This window comes from Oncorhynchus masou, chromosome 24, assembly GCF_036934945.1.
Source record: "Oncorhynchus masou masou isolate Uvic2021 chromosome 24, UVic_Omas_1.1, whole genome shotgun sequence".
Classification (NCBI taxonomy): Eukaryota; Metazoa; Chordata; class Actinopteri; order Salmoniformes; family Salmonidae; genus Oncorhynchus; species Oncorhynchus masou.
Genome location: NC_088235.1, coordinates 106,341,160 through 106,357,893, shown reverse-complemented (window position 1 = coordinate 106,357,893; position 16,734 = coordinate 106,341,160). Strand labels below are relative to the sequence as shown.

Genomic DNA, 16,734 nt, shown 5'->3' with positions numbered 1-16,734 from the left:
TTTCATTTTGTTATCCTATTCTATAATTGTTATCTCGTAATTTCTTGCAAAAATGTTGTCTTCAAATAATAAAAAGTGATTAAAATGAAGGTTTACGCAATTTGCGTAGGGGGAGTAAAAAGCATAGCCTGCGTATTTCTCTCTACTTTAGTAAAATGGCGGAGCTCAAGGAAGCAGACGCCGAACAACTACACCAGGAGGACGTCGATATAAAAGGTTCGAAAACTACGACTGTCTATATTTTAGTGAAAACTAAAGACAATATTAATTTATACACAATACAATATACATCCAGCATCCTTATTATGAGGTAAATATGCATTGATTTCGACTTTTTAACTGCTGAAGTAAATGAGGGCCTCACCACGGAGCTCCACCATGGGACCTAGTAGTAAATAATCTTGATAACAGGAAATAAGCTGCCGTGAAAAACGTAGCTATTACAAATAACGTACATTTATCGAACTGTCTTCACATTGTATTGATTAAATACTTCGATCAACATTTGTCCTCGTTTTATATTTTACGTAGCAATGGTCTGGTCACGGAGCTCCGCAATAGGACCGTAGGGGTTGCTGCGGTTCACAATTTCGAACCCAACCTACGTACATCATCGCACCGCACCGCACATTTAATTCTGACAATCTATATTGCCCCCCCCCCCCCCTTCCCCAAAGACAATTTAAAAATAGGAAATATTTTAGTCCAGTGCATGTTTCTCATTTAGAAAACAGGTAACCTTTTAACATGGTTGTCTAGGAGGCTATGAGCATCACTAAGTTCTGTGACTCAACAAATCTAGGGAAAAACACATTCATTATTTCCCACTATAAATATTTGAAATGACTGTCTATGAATCATTTGGGGTATGATATTCTGATCTAGTCCAGTCTAAACTTGTCCATTAGGTGGTGGAGTCTCAGACACACTGGTCCCAGAAGAGAGACAGCCTGCTGAGGATGATGCATCTTCAGCCAGTAGTACTGTGGGGAAGACTGAGGCACTGGCAGGGGACAATGATGCCAAACCATCAACCACAACCAGTGGTAATAACAACACCATTCACTGTATATGGACCCAGAAATGAGTCCAGTACCCATACATTATTCGAATGCATTCAGTTGCCTTTGATTCTAGATGATGAGTATGACCACGAGAATAGCATTTTGTTTAACGATCCTTTCAATACTAATGTTACAGATAGACACATCTCTATCCAGACCAAACTAGAGGGCCTGGAGGTGCTGACCGACCTAAACGGAGGCAAGATAATCTTTCTTAAAAAGTATATAAATAGTCTTCCCTCCTATGCTTTTGTATTTACTAGTTCCAATCTCATTGCTCTCTCTGTTTTCCACAGCTGGGAGGAAGGCATGTCCACTATGCCCTGAGGAGAAGTTTAAGGCCTGCTACAGCCACAAGCTACGACGCCACCTCCAGAACCTCCACTGGAAGGTCTATGTGGAGTTTGAAGGTACCATCATCACCATACAAAGATTATATTGCTATACTGTCTACTATAGTATGCATGCACACACACACACACACACACACACACACACAGGAACTGATGTTGTTGTCTACCCACCTGCTGAGTCTCTGCCGTTAGCACATGGCTTGGTCGACTCAGCTCTATGTAGGTGTTAACAGGTTCTTGGATAGTGAGAGGATCAGTACTTACCAAGTTCCATATGAATGGTAGTCAGAGCTATCCCACTGGGCTCATATGTCAATTTAATGTCTATTCCACATAATTTAAGTAAACTAGTGTTTGCCAAGTAGGATGTATTTTATATTTATACTTTAGTTAGTTCGGAGACTCTCTTATCCAGAGCAATTAGGGTTAAGGTGCTTTGTTCAAGACCACAAGACCACTGCTCAAGACCGCTCGGAGATTCGAACCAGCGACCTTTTAGTTACTGGCCCAACACTCTTAACTGCTAGACTACCTGCCGGATGTGAGCAGAAATGCTTTAGGAAAGTCATTGAGTGAGTTGTGTTACTTGTATAGATTTAGGCTTCCTATTCCTAAGCAATCACTGGTAAAGATTGACAGTGAATAATATGACAGTCAGTGAAGTGTAACTGGAGTTAAATGATACCTCAGTGCTAGCAGCGGTACAGTTATGGGAAGGTTTTCAAGGGATATGGCATCAACTGGTAGTACGATGTTCCCTGATGATGACCTACAATAACCTCTGACCCCCACCCCCCCCCACCCACAGGTCAGAAGATGTGCATCTGTCACCTGCCCTGCAGACAGCTGAGGCCCAGCCCCAGCCCCAATGGAGACCAGGTGAGACTCTGTCCATCACACCTGATAACCAACACCATAAATGACTGAGGGCCACTTGTCTCCACAATGTCTTTATTTTTTCTTTCCAAATCACCTCTAATTGCATGAAAGTTACTGTACGAAGCATGGTACTATGGTAAGTGTGTGTGTTACTGTATGAAGCATGGTACTATGATGACCGTGTGTGTATGTGTTCTCTCCCAGGCTCCAGGCAGGCTGGTGGCACATTACCACTGTGTCGTGTGTTCAGTCACCATCGCCCGCAAGACGGACATGATCAGTCACCTGAAACGCCACGTCAACAAAGGAGAGACTGAGGCCAGCTACTCAGGCAGCTCTGATGTGCCCTTTGAGGAACCAGGTGAACTCTCACCATCCTTAAGCGAAACACGAAACCAAAGTTTCTGTATAGCACTTTGACAATAAATACATTTGATTGATTTATACTAGGGGCAGCAGGTAGTCTAGTGGTTAGAGTGTTGGGCCAGTAAACGAAAGATTGGTAGATCAAATCCCCGAGCTGAAAAGGTACAAATTTGTCGCTCTGACCCTGAACAAGGCAGTTTGTTCTTAACTGACTTGGCTAGTTAAATGTAAATACTCAACCTTGACCAAAACACAACCCTTCTATACACAGTTGGAAATGCAGATTGAAAATGTATTCTCTCGCCTTTTTCTCATTGGTTGACAGCTCCGTCTGGACAGGCCTATGAGATAATGAAAGAGCTGGGGACCAATGTTCAGCTCATGCCCAACCATACGACCCCACAGAAGACTGACACCTACTTCAACCGCAAGATGAAGACCAACAGGTCAAACAATATCCTCGTCAACAATATTACATTTCATTTGGTTTCGTAAAAGAACAGTGACTGACTGAAAGTGTTGGCGCGTGTGTGTGTTACAGGCAGCTAGTTTTCTGTTCCCTGGCGGTCCTGGCTGAGGAGAGGAACCCGTTGGAGAGTCTGGATGCGTTTGGAGCCACAGGCATTATGGGACTCCAGTGGGCCAAGCACCTGCGGAACGCCGTCAAGGTGACCATAACCGACATCAATGAAGTGTGTGTCAAGATGATCCGCGAGAACTGCAACCTCAACCACATCCGGGTGGAGGGGTCGCGGGGGTCATCCCGGGTCCCTGACGGGGGGGCGGGGGATGTGGACGGGGTGCCCATCGCTACCGTGGAGGTCGCCAAGATGGATGCCAACGTTATCATGCACCTGAGGTCTTTTGACTACATGTGAGTAGGAGGAGCTAGGGAGGGAACATCTTATTGTTGGGGGGGGGGTGGGTGGGAAGAGTTAGGGACTGAACGTCTTATTGATGGGGGTGGGAGGAGATAGGGAGGGAACGTCTTATTTATGGGGGGGTGGGAGGAGTTAGGGAGGGAACGTCTTATTTATGGGGGTGGGAGGAGTTAGGGAGGGAACGTCTTATTGATGGGGGGTGGGAGGAGATAGGGAGGGAACGTCTTATTGATGGGGGTGGGAGGAGATAGGGAGGGAACGTCTTATTGATGGGGGTGGGAGGAGTTGGGGAGGGAACGTCTTATTGATGGGGGGTGGGAGGAGATGGGGAGGGAACGTCTTATTGATGGGGGTGGGAGGAGATGGGGAGGGAACGTCTTATTGATGGGGGTGGGAGGAGATGGGGAGGGAACGTCTTATTGATGGGGGTGGGAGGAGATGGGGAGGGAACGTCTTATTGATGGGGGTGGGAGGAGATGGGGAGGGAACGTCTTATTGATGGGGGTGGGAGGAGATGGGGAGGGAACGTCTTATTGATGGGGGGTGGGAGGAGATGGGGAGGGAACGTCTTATTGATGGGGGGTGGGAGGAGATGGGGAGGGAACGTCTTATTGATGGGGGGGTGGGAGGAGATGGGGAGGGAACGTCTTATTGATGGGGGGGTGGGAGGAGATGGGGAGGGAACGTCTTATTGATGGGGGGGTGGGAGGAGATGGGGAGGGAACGTCTTATTGATGGGGGTGGGAGGAGATACGGAGGGAACGTCTTATTGATGGGGGTGGGAGGAGATGGGGAGGGAACGTCTTATTGATGGGGGGTGGGAGGAGATGGGGAGGGAACGTCTTATTGATGGGGGGTGGGAGGAGATGGGGAGGGAACGTCTTATTGATGGGGGGTGGGAGGAGTTGGGGAGGGAACGTCTTATTGATGGGGGTGGGAGGAGATGGGGAGGGAACGTCTTATTGATGGGGGGTGGGAGGAGATGGGGAGGGAACGTCTTATTGATGGGGGTGGGAGGAGATGGGGAGGGAACGTCTTATTGATGGGGGGTGGGAGGAGATGGGGAGGGAACGTCTTATTGATGGGGGGGGTGGGAGGAGATGGGGAGGGAACGTCTTATTGATGGGGGGTGGGAGGAGATGGGGAGGAAACGTCTTATTGATGGGGGGTGGGAGGAGATGGGGAGGGAACGTCTTATTGATGGGGGGTGGGAGGAGATGGGGAGGGAACGTCTTATTGATGGGGGGGGTGGGAGGAGATGGGGAGGGAACGTCTTATTGATGGGGGTGGGAGGAGTTAGTTAGGGAGGGAACGTCTTATTGATGGGGGTGGGAAGAGATAGGGAGGGAACGTCTTATTGATGGGGGGTGGGAGGAGTTAGTTAGGGAGGGAACGTCTTATTGATGGGGGGTGGGAGGAGTTGGGGAGGGAACGTCTTATTGATGGGGGTGGGAGGAGATAGTTAGGGAGGGAACGTCTTATTGATGGGGGGTGGGAGGAGTAGGGGAGGGAACGTCTTATTGATGGGGGGTGGGAGGAGTTGGGGAGGGAACGTCTTATTGATGGGGGTGGGAGGAGTTAGTTAGGGAGGGAACGTCTTATTGATGGGGGTGGGAAGAGATAGGGAGGGAACGTCTTATTGATGGGGGTGGGAGGAGTTGGGGAGGGAACGTCTTATTGATGGGGGTGGGAGGAGTTGGGGAGGGAACGTCTTATTGATGGGGGTGGGAGGAGATAGTTGGGGAGGGAACGTCTTATTGATGGGGGTGGGAGGAGATAGTTGGGGAGGGAACGTCTTATTGATGGGGGGTGGGAGGAGTTGGGGAGGGAACGTCTTATTGATGGGGGGTGGGAGGAGTTAGGGAGGGAACGTCTTATTGATGGGGGGTGGGAGGAGTTAGTGTGGGAACGTCTTATTGATGGGGGGAGGGAACGTCTTATTGATGGGGAGGGAACGTCTTATTGATGGGGGGTGGGAGGAGTTAGGGAGGGAACGTCTTATTGATGGGGGGTGGGAGGAGATGGGGAGGGAACGTCTTACCAAGATGGCGTAGCAGTGAAGACGTGTTTGTTTGTCCTCTCGTGTACTTTTGTATTTTTTGTATATATATATTTCAATTTATTTTCAATCTCTTTTAGATTTTTAATTAGATTATACCTTCCGGTAACCTGCCTCACCCAATGTGATATGGAATCGCTATTATTTTAAATTTTAGAACACATTCAAGAACCTCCAGAACCTAACCAGCTAATTAGCTACAAGCTATTTAGTCATTGTTAGGCACTGCTAGCGGCTTTTACCTTCTGCACAGATACCAGCCCTGTTTTTAGCCTGGATAATACTTGTTAGTCTACCAGTATCGGACTGTCTCTCCACAACAACGGCGGATTCCTGCCATAATCCCTGGATCACTACTTCTGATCTTCACAGCTAGCTTGCACTCACCGTGGTACCCAGTACCGAAGCTATCCCTGAGGCCCACCTCCCGGCCTACTCAGCTGTTCACCCAAACCCCACTCATACACGGCTAGAGCCCAATACTCCACCGGATCCTTGCTGTAAATTCTGGAACTTGGCACCGGATCACCGCTGCTACCGATTGGATATAGTGGCTAATGCCACTGCCACGAAGCACGCACCAGTTAGCTGTGAGCCAGGCACATCTCCCGGCTAGCAAACTAAATTCCACAATACCTCTGTCGCCATCTGGCTTGGATTCTCTATCGACACGGCGCCCCGCCGCACCACCACGACTGGTCTGCCGACGAATACTCCGTCCGCTGTGCCTTCATCCGGCCTCCGTCGGAGCAGACCCTCCTACTAGCCCAGGGATACTAACTTTAAACGCTGTGTCGCTAGCATAGTGGCGGCTTCCCTGTTCCATCTACTGCTGCCCCCTGGACACTATGATCACTTGGCTACATAGCTGATGCCTGCTGGACTGTCCATTAATCACGGTACTCCATTCTGTTTATTTATTTTTTATCTGTCGGCCCCAGCCGCGAACTCAGGCTCTGTGTGTAGTTAATCTGACCCTCTCTGCCTAGTCATCGCCATTTTACCTGCTGTTGTTGCTAGCTCTCCCAATCAGCACCTGCGATTACTTTATGCCTCACTGTATGTCTCTCTCAAATGTCAATATGCCTTGTATACTGTTGTTCAGGTTAGTTATCATTGTTTTAGTTTACAATGGAGCCCCTAGTTCCACTCTTCATACCTCTGATACCTCCTTTGTCCCACCTCCCACACATGCAGTGACCTTACCCATTACAACCAGCATGTCCAGAGATACAACCTCTTATGATCACCCAGTGCCTGGCTTACCTCCGCTGTACCCACACCCCACCATACCCCTGTCTGCGCATTGGTCCCTGAATATATTCTACCACGCCCAGAAATCTGCTCCTTTTATTCTTTGTCCCCAAAGCTCTAGGCGACCAGTTTTGATAGCCTTTAGCCACACCCTCATACTACTCCTCCTCTGTTCCGCGGGTGATGTGGAGGTAAACCCAGGCCCTGCATGTCCCCAGGCACCCTCATTTGTTGACTTATGTGATCGAAAAAGACTTGGTTTCATGCATGTCAACATCAGAAGCCTCCTCCCTAAGTTTGTTTTACTCACTGCTTTAGCATACTCTGCCAACCCTGATGTCCTTGCTGTGTCTGAATCCTGGCTTAGGAAGGCCACCAAAAATTCTGAGATTTCCATACCCAACTATAACATTTTCCGTCAAGATAGAACTGCCAAAGGGGGAGGAGTTGCAGTCTACTGCAGAGATAGCCTGCAAAGTAATGTCATACTCTCCAGGTCCATACCCAAACAGTTCGAACTTATAATTTTAAAAATGAATCTCTCCAGAAAGAAGTTTCTCACTGTTGCCGCCTGCTACCGACCCCCTCAGCTTCCAGCTGTGCCCTGGACTCCATTTGTGAATTGATCGCACCCCCATCTAGCTTCAGAGTTTGTTCTGTTTGGTGACCTAAACTGGGATATGCTTAACACCCCGGCAGTCCTACAATCTAAGCTAGATGCCCTCAATTTCACACAAATCATCAAGGAACCCACCAGGTACAACCCTAAATCTGTAAACAAGGGCACCTCATATACGTTATCCTGACAAACTGGCCCTCCAAATACACCTCCGCTGTCTTCAATCAGGATCTCAGCGATCACTGCCTCATTGCCTGTATCCTCTACGGGTCCGCAGTCAAACGACCACCCCGAATCACTGTCAAACACTTCTGCGAGCAGGCCTTTCTAATTGACCTGGCCCGGGTATCCTGGAAGGATATTGACCTCATCCCGTCAGTTGAGGATGCCTGGTCATTCTTTAAAAGTAACTTCCTCACCATCTTAGATAAGCATGCTCCGTTCAAAAAATGCAGAACTAAGAACAGATATAGCCCCTGGTTCACTCCAGACCTGACTGCCCTCGACCAGCACAAAACATCCTGTGGCGGACTGTAATAGCATCGAATAGTCCCCGCGATATGCAACTGTTCAGGGAAGTCAGGAACCAATACACGCAGTCAGTCAGGAAAGCAAAGGCCAGCTTTTTCAAGCAGAAATTTGCATCCTGTAGCTCTAACTCCAAAAAGTTCTGGGACACTGGAAAGTCCATGGAGAACAAGAACACCTCCTCCCAGCTGCCCACTGCACTGAGGCTAGGTAACACGGTCACCACCGATAAATCCATGATAATCAAACTTCAACAAGCATTTCTCAACAGCTGGCCATGCCTTCCTCCTGGCTACTCCAACCTCGCCCAAGCCTCCCCAGCTTCTCCTTAACCCAAATCAAGATAGCAGATGTTCTGAAAGAGCTGCAAAACCTGGACCCGTACAAATCAGCTGGGCTTGACAATCTGGACCCTCTATTTCTGAAACTATCCGCCGCCATTGTCGCAACCCCTATTAACACCATTGTCGCAACCCCAGCCTGTTCAACCTCTTTCATTATCGTCTGAGATCCCCAAGGACTGGAAAGCTACCGCGGTCATCCCCCTCTTCAAAGGGGGAGACACCCTGGACCCAAACTGTTACAGACCTATATCCATCCTGCCCTGCCTATCTAAGGTCTTCGAAAACCAAGTCAACAAACGGATCACTGACCATCTCGAATCCCACCATACCTTCTGTGCGATCTGGTTTCCGAGTCGGTCACGGGTGCACCTAAGCCACGCTCAAGGTACTAAACGATATCATAACCGCCATCGATAGAAGACAGTACTGTGCAGCCGTCTTCATCGACCTGGCCAAGGTTTTTGACTCTGTCAATCACCATATTCTTATCGGCAGACTCAGTAGCCTCGGTTTTTCTAATGACTGCCTTGCCTGGTTCACTAACTACTTTGCAGAGTTCAATGTGTCAAATCGGAGGGCATGTTGTCCGGTCCTCTGGCAGTCTCTATGGGGGTGCCACAGGGTTCAATTCTCGGGCAGACTCTTTTCTCTGTATATATCAATGATGTTGCTCTTGCTGCGGGCGATTCCCTGATCCACCTCTACGCAGACAACACCATTCTGTATACTTCTGGCCCTTCCTTGGACACTGTGCTATCTAACCTCCAAACGAGCTTCAATGCCATACAACACTCCTTCCGTGGCCTCCAACTGCTCTTAAACGCTAGTAAAACCAAATGCATGCTTTTTCAAATGTTCGCAGCCTGCACCCGCACGCCCGACTAGCATCACCACCCTGGATGGTTCCGACCTAGAATATGTGGACATCTATAAGTCCCTATGTGTCTGGCTAGACTGCAAATTCTCCTTCCAGACTCATATCAAACATCTCCAATCCAAAATCAAATCTAGAATCGGCTTTCTATTCCGCAACAAAGCATCCTTCACTCACGCCGCCAAACTTACCCTAGTAAAACTGACTATCCTACCGATCCTTGACTATCCTACCGATCCTCAGTTCACTGGTCACGATGGCAACACCCACCCGTAGCACGCGCTCCAGCAGGTGTATCTCACTGATCATCTCTAAAGCCAACACCTCATTTGGCCGCCTTTCCTTCCAGTTCTCTGCTGCCTGTGACTGGAACGAGTTGCAAAAATCGTTGAAGTTGGAGGCTTTTACCTCCCTCACCAACTTTAAACATCTTGTTGTCTGTTCACACTGCTATGCTTTATCTTGGCCTGGTCGCAGTTGTAAATGAGAACTTGTTCTCAACTAGCCTAACTGGTGAAATAAAAATAAATAAATAAAATAGGAGGGAACGTCTTATTGATGGGGGGGTGGGAGGAGATGGGGAGGGAACGTCTTATTGATGGGGGTGCAGCTCTGTAGCGAGACGTCACCTCCTTTCTTTCTCCTCTATCGTTTGACTTGACATTTGTCAAACAATTACTCAGTCTCGAAGGCTTCAGAGCCCAATGTCTTATCATTCAATAACACTATTTACAGTATATGATGGCCAGCAGTGGTTCTATAGACGCCTCACATTATCCATCAAGCCGAACACAAACCGACCTCTGTTTCCATGGTGACCCCCTCAGACACCTGGACCCGTTTGGCACGGCTGTCAATTATCTGGACTCTGCTTTCCGGAACATCCGGAACCTGGGCATCATCTCTGTGACGTCCACGGACACGGGCTCCCTCTACTCTAAGTCCCTGAACGTCACGATGCGCCACTATGGCTCGAATATAGTCCGCACAGAGTACTACAAGGAGCTGGCTTCACGCATGGTGCTGGCCACTGTAGCCAGGTAGGTGAAATACTACAACGAGCTGGCTGCATGCATGGTGCTGGCCACTGTAGCCAGGTAGGTGAAATATTCCAAGGAGCTGGCTGCATGCATGGTGCTGGCCACTAGCCAGGTAGGTGAAATACTACAACGAGCTGGCTGCATGCATGGTGCTGGCCACTGTAGCCAGGTAGGTGAAATATTCCAAGGAGCTGGCTGCATGCATGGTGCTGGCCACTAGCCAGGTAGGTGAAATACTCTTGGCTTATTTACCACTGCATTGCTGTGTGTGACTGTGTGTAACATTTTCATTGTGTATGTCTTTGTTTAACTTGTGTGTTTTTCTTTGGGGTGGCTTTGAGATGCTGTTGACAGTGAAAGTGTAACGTGTGTGTGTGTGTGTGTGTGTGGGATGTATGCTTCAGTGTGTGTGTGTGTGGGATGTATGCTTCAGTGTGTGTGGGATGTATGCTTCAGTGTGTGTGTGTGTGTGTGTGTGTGTGTGTGTGGGATGTATGCTTCAGTGTGTGTGTGTGTGTGTGGGGGGGGATGTATGCTTCAGTGTGTGTGTGTGTGTGTGTGTGTTTTAGTGTGGAGTATTTCATGCATCTGTCTCATGCGTCTATTGCTTTCAGGGCGGCGGCACGCTGTAATAAGGGCATAGAAGTGTTGCTGGCGGTGGCTGTGGAACACTTTGTCCTGGTGGTCGTCAGAGTCCTCAGGGGTCCCACCCAGGCCGACGAGTCAGCCAAGAGGATCAGACAGCTCATCCACTGCCAGTGGTGTGAGGAGAGGGTGTTCCTCAAACAGGGGAGCATGGTGGAGGGTAAGAAGGTTAAGTAGAGTAGAGGGTAAGTCTGGAAATGGTTCAGGGGTTTCTGATAGGGAGAGAGGACGGTACATGTGGAAGGGAATTTGACTAACTCTGTAGTTAGGATTTTCACTTTTTCCCCCTCCAGAAAACCTGTACAGACAACTGCCCTGCAACTGTCATGGAAGCATGCCTGGCAAGACAGCGGTGGAGCTGGGACCGCTATGGTAGAACTTTTGGCATATATTGGGTGATATACAATATTTGAACCAGTGAAGTAGTTCTGTCAAGCCTCCATCTTTAAGTGTTTAACTGTAACCTACGCATGTTTGTCCCTCCCAGGTCTGGTCCTCTGTTTAACTCCGGGTTCCTGAGGAGGATGTTGTTTGCAGCGGTGCAGCACAGTATGGAGGATATTCAGCCTCTGGTCAAGACTCTGATCTGTGAGTCCGAGTGCACAACTCTCAAGTCCTCTGTTCACGGGCCCACTGCACTCATCAACCAAGGTAATCTCCAGGACCGTGGGTGTGTCTATGTGGAGGGGGTGGGTGGTGAAAAGATTCTATTGACAAGTTGCATGTTTACTCTCCAGTGGAATGTGGTGTCGTCATCAAGGTACAGAAGGTGGAGGAGTCAGGCACCGCTGACCACTCAGGTAACAAGACACACATTCTGTTATAAAGAGAGGGGCCTTCTCCTGTCTACAACATTTAGCTCCTTCTCCCGTCTACAACATTTAGCTCCTTCTCCTGTCTACAACATTTAGCTCCTTCTCCCGTCTACAACCATTAGCTCCTTCTCCTGTCTACAACCATTAGCTCCTTCTCCCGTCTACAACATTTAGCTCCTTCTCCTGTCTACAACATTTAGCTCCTTCTCCCGTCTACAACATTTAGCTCCTTCTCCCGTCTACAACCATTAGCTCCTTCTCCCGTCTACAACCATTAGCTCCTTCTCCTGTCTACAACATTTAGCTCCTTCTCCTGTCTACAACATTTAGCTCCTTCTCCCGTCTACAACATTTAGCTCCTTCTCCCGTCTACAACCATTAGCTCCTTCTCCCGTCTACAACCATTAGCTCCTTCTCCCGTCTACAACCATTAGCTCCTTCTCCCGTCTACAACCATTAGCTCCTTCTCCCGTCTACAACCATTAGCTCCTTCTCCCGTCTACAACCATTAGCTCCTTCTCCCGTCTACAACCATTAGCTCCTTCTCCCGTCTACAACCATTAGCTCCTTCTCCCGTCTACAACCATTAGCTCCTTCTCCCGTCTACAACCATTAGCTCCTTCTCCCGTCTACAACCATTAGCTCCTTCTCCCGTCTACAACATTTAGCTCCTTCTCCCGTCTACAACCATTAGCTCCTTCTCCCGTCTACAACCATTAGCTCCTTCTCCCGTCTACAACCATTAGCTCCTTCTCCCGTCTACAACCATTAGCTCCTTCTCCCGTCTACAACCATTAGCTCTTTTCAGACTGGATGCCATGTTGTAGTAATGTTACTCAATATGTTGATGTAATGTTACTTTAACACAGGGAAGAGAAAGACAGGAGATGAGCCAGGTAACGTGGTGAAGAAGCTGAAATCAGACGGGTGTCTGGAGCACCCAGCCTTCTACTACGGTATTCACCGCCACAGCATCAGAGGCATGAACATGCCCAAGTGAGTGAATCTTAACACTATGTCACAACTTTGACAAAGATTTCCTGAGGTCAAAGGGCATCAGTTTTCTACCTTCCACCTTTTAGAGCTCTGTGGTTCTAAATCAGGTTTAGTGGATATATTATGTTATTACAGTCTTATTACACAAATAAAAGATCTCAATGTAAATGTATGTTCTATTTCCTCTCATCAATCCATCTCCCTCTCTCCAGGTTGAATAGATTCCTGCAGTACTTGACGGAGGCGGGCTTCAGAGTGAGCCGCACCCACTTTGACCCAACAGGGGTGCGGACCGACGCCACGCTGGACCAGTTCAAGTCGGTGCTCACCAAATACAGCGTGCCCACCTACACCAACACCACGGCAACCCAAAACCCAGAGGAGACGGTACGGGCTATGGAGTGACACACCCTGGGGAGAATCCAGGCCTCATCACCTCTTCTCTCCCTCTGAGGTGACATATGTCTCAAATGCCACCCTATTCCCTATATAGTACACTACCTTAGACCAGGGCCCATAACCCTATTCCCTATATAGTGCACTACTTTAGACCAGGGCCCATAACCCTATTCCCTATATAGTGCACTACTTTTGACCAGGGCCCATAGTAGTACACTATAGGTAATAGGGTGGCATTTTCTCTCTGTGCAGGGACACTGGTTTGAAAGAGTGGCTCACTCTGCACTGATTTGTATTTTCCTCTTGGTTTCATTCATCACTGGTACTTTGTAAATGTTCTCTTAGAAGTCACAATGCTTCTAGATTAATAGAGTTCTGCTTTTCCAATAGAGCTGAAATAATGGTTAAATGCAGACAGATAATAGCCTCTATTCTGCTCATTGACTCATATTTATTATTTTTGTGAATAATTCCTTTACAATTTTATTTTCTGAGTTCATCTTAAAGTTCATGATGGCCGTTTTCATCTTTTAATCGTTTTTTTTTATGTACATTTTTACTCTGGGTAAAGGGTAATAAAATATTGTTGCAAAGCCTGAAGCCCAACTGTGTAAATGTGCGTTTTAAGTTATGGACATTCACATTCCTCCCAGTGATTCCCCTGATTTACATAATTTTTTACTGAGACAGGTTCTGACATGTTTTGGGACTTCTGCAGGAGTCAACCTTGTAGCTGTGTCCTTACCATAATCCCAGCACCTATAGCCAAGTGAACACAGTACAGTCACTCTCTGAAGCTTTTCTGAGAGGAGGAACTGTCTGGAAGGTGTTATTTAGATGGGGTCAGGTGCTGAATTTCACCCTGGATATCATCAGTGAAACATGTATGTATGTATGTATGTATGCATGCATGCGTGTCTGTTTCACTGGGGAAATTCTAAGCTGCCCTTTGGAAATGGAGTCATTCCCTTTGGCTCTAAGACCTCAGGTCACACCAAGGAGAAATACTGTATCCAAAATGGCCACTGAATACAATGGATTCAATTTAGACTTTGTGTCACTGGCCTACACACAACACCCATATTGGGGAAATGTTTAGAAATTAATTAAAAATGAAAAGCTGAAATGTATTCAACTCCTTTGTTATGGCAAGCCTAAATATACTACATGACCAGAAGTATATGGACACCTGCTTGTCGAACATCTCATTCCAAAATCATGGGCATTAATATGGAGTTGGTCCCCCGTTTGCTGCTCTAACAGCCTCAGCAATTCTGGGAAGACTTTCCACTCGATGTTGGAACACTGCTGCTGGGACATGCTTCCATTAAGCCACAAGAGCATTAATGAGGTCGGGCACTGATGCTGGGCGATTAGGCCTGGCTCGCAGTCAGCGTTCCAATTCATCCCAAAGGTGTTTGATGGGGTTGAGGTCAGGGCTTTGTGCAGGCCAGGCAGATTATTCAACACCGATCTTGATAGACAATTTCTGTATGGACCTAGCGGGGGCATTGTCATGCTGAAACAGGAAAGGGCCTTCCCCAAACTGTTGCCACAAAATTAGAAGCACAGAATCATCTAGAATGTCATTGTATGCTGTAGAGTTAAGATTTCCCTTCACTGGAACTAAGGGGCCAAGCCCGAACCATGAAAAACAGTCCCAGACCATTATTCCTCCTCTACCAAACTTTATAGTCGGCACTATGCATTCAGGCAGGTAGCGTTCTCCTGGTATCTGCCAAGTCCAGATTCGTCCGTTGGACTGCCAGATGATGAAGTGTGTTTCATCACTCCAGAGAACGCGTTTCCACTTTTTCAGAGTACGATGGCGGAGAGCTTTCACCACTCCAGCCAATGCTTGGTATTGCGCATGGGGATCTTCGGCTTGTGTGTGGCTGTTTGTCTATGGAGATTGCATGGCGGTGTTCTTGATTTTATACACCTGTCAGCAACGGGTGTGGCTGAAATAGCTGAATCCACTAATTGGAAGGGTTGGCCATATACTTTTGTATATATAGTGTAAGTTCAGGAGTAAAAATGTGCTTATTAAGTGGCATGGACTCACACTGTGTGCAATAATAATGTGTAACATGATCTCTGTACCCCACACATACAATTATCCCTCAGTCGACCAGTGAATTTCAAACACAAAGACCAGGGAAGTTTTCCAATGCCTCGCAAAGAAGAGTACCTATTGGTACATGGGTAAAAAAAAAGCAGACATTGAATATCCCTTTGAGTATGGTGAAGTTATTAATAACACTTTGGATGGTGTATCAATACACCCAGTCACTACAAAGATACAGGCGTCCTTCCTAACTCAGTTGCCGGAGAGGAAGGAAACCGCTCAGGGATTTCACAATGAGACCAATTGGGATTTAAAACAGTTTAATGGCTGCGATAGGAGAAAACTGAGGATGGATCAACAACATTTTAGTTACTTCACAATTAACAGAGTTAAAAGAAGGAAGCCTGTACATCCTGTCCAACGGCAGAACAGAACAGCTACGTCCAGTAAGATGAGGGGTGGGGGTGTGTGTCTATTTGTCAATAACAGCTGGTGTGCGATGTCTAATATTAAGGTAGTCTCGAGGTATTGCTCGCCTAAGGTAGAGTACCTCATCTATATTTTTCGTAGCCGTCTATTTACTGCACTCAACAAGCTGTATAGGGCCATAAACAAACAAGAAAATGCTCATCCATGGATAGCGGTGCTCCTAGTGGCCGGGGACTTTAATGCAGGCAAACTTAAATCATTTTACCTAATTTCTACCAGCATGTCACATGTGCAACCAGAGGAAAAAAACTCTAGACCACCTTTACTCCACACACAGAGATGCATACAAAGCTCTCCCTGGCCCTCCATTTGGAAAATCTGACCATAATTCTATCCTCCTGGTTCCTGCTTACAAGCAAAAACTAAAGCAGGAAGTACCAGTGACTCGCTCAATACGGAAGAGGTCAGATGACGAGGATGCTACGCTACAAGACTGTTTTGCAGCAAAGACAGGAATATGTTCCGGGATTCATCCAATGGCATTCACAAGTATATCACCTCAGTCACCAGCTTCATCAATGAATACAGTGCCTTGCGAAAGTATTCGGCCCCCTTCAACTTTGCGACCTTTTGCCACATTTCAGGCTTCAAACATAAAGATATAAAACTGTATTTTTTTGTGAAGAATCAACAACAAGTGGGACACAATCATGAAGTGGAATGACATTTATTGGATATTTCAAACTTTTTTAACAAATCAAAAACTGAAAAATTGGGCGTGCAAAATTATTCAGCCCTCTTAAGTCAATACTTTGTAGCGCCACCTTTTGCTGCGATTACAGCTGTAAGTCGCTTGGGGTATGTCTCTATCAGTTTTGCACATCGAGAGACTGAATTTTTTTCCCATTCCTCCTTGCAAAACAGCTTGAGCTTAGTGAGGTTGGATGGAGAGCATTTGTGAACAGCAGTTTTCAGTTCTTTCCACAGATTCTCGATTGGATTCAGGTCTGGACTTTGACTTGCCCATTCTAACACCTGGATATGTTTATTTTTGAACCATTCCATTGTAGATTTTGCTTTAGGTTTTGGATCATTGTCTGGTTGGAAGACAAATCTCCGTC

The 16,734-nt window shown here is 47.3% G+C and overlaps 1 protein-coding gene across 1 annotated transcript; it reads left to right on the top strand.

The window, feature by feature from the left end:
• The first annotated feature begins 155 nt into the window (after nt 1-155).
• trmt1l (tRNA methyltransferase 1-like) lies at nt 156-13,716 on the top strand. The gene is made up of 15 exons (XM_064935999.1): nt 156-216; nt 909-1,046; nt 1,201-1,263; nt 1,361-1,474; nt 2,226-2,296; nt 2,501-2,657; nt 2,988-3,108; nt 3,204-3,536; nt 10,049-10,261; nt 10,876-11,066; nt 11,200-11,278; nt 11,394-11,557; nt 11,644-11,706; nt 12,591-12,717; nt 12,930-13,716. Exons 1-15 carry the CDS (start codon nt 156-158, stop codon nt 13,120-13,122), a joined length of 2,088 nt encoding a protein of 695 aa, XP_064792071.1. The 3' UTR covers nt 13,123-13,716.
• Nucleotides 13,717-16,734: the final 3,018 nt, after the last annotated feature.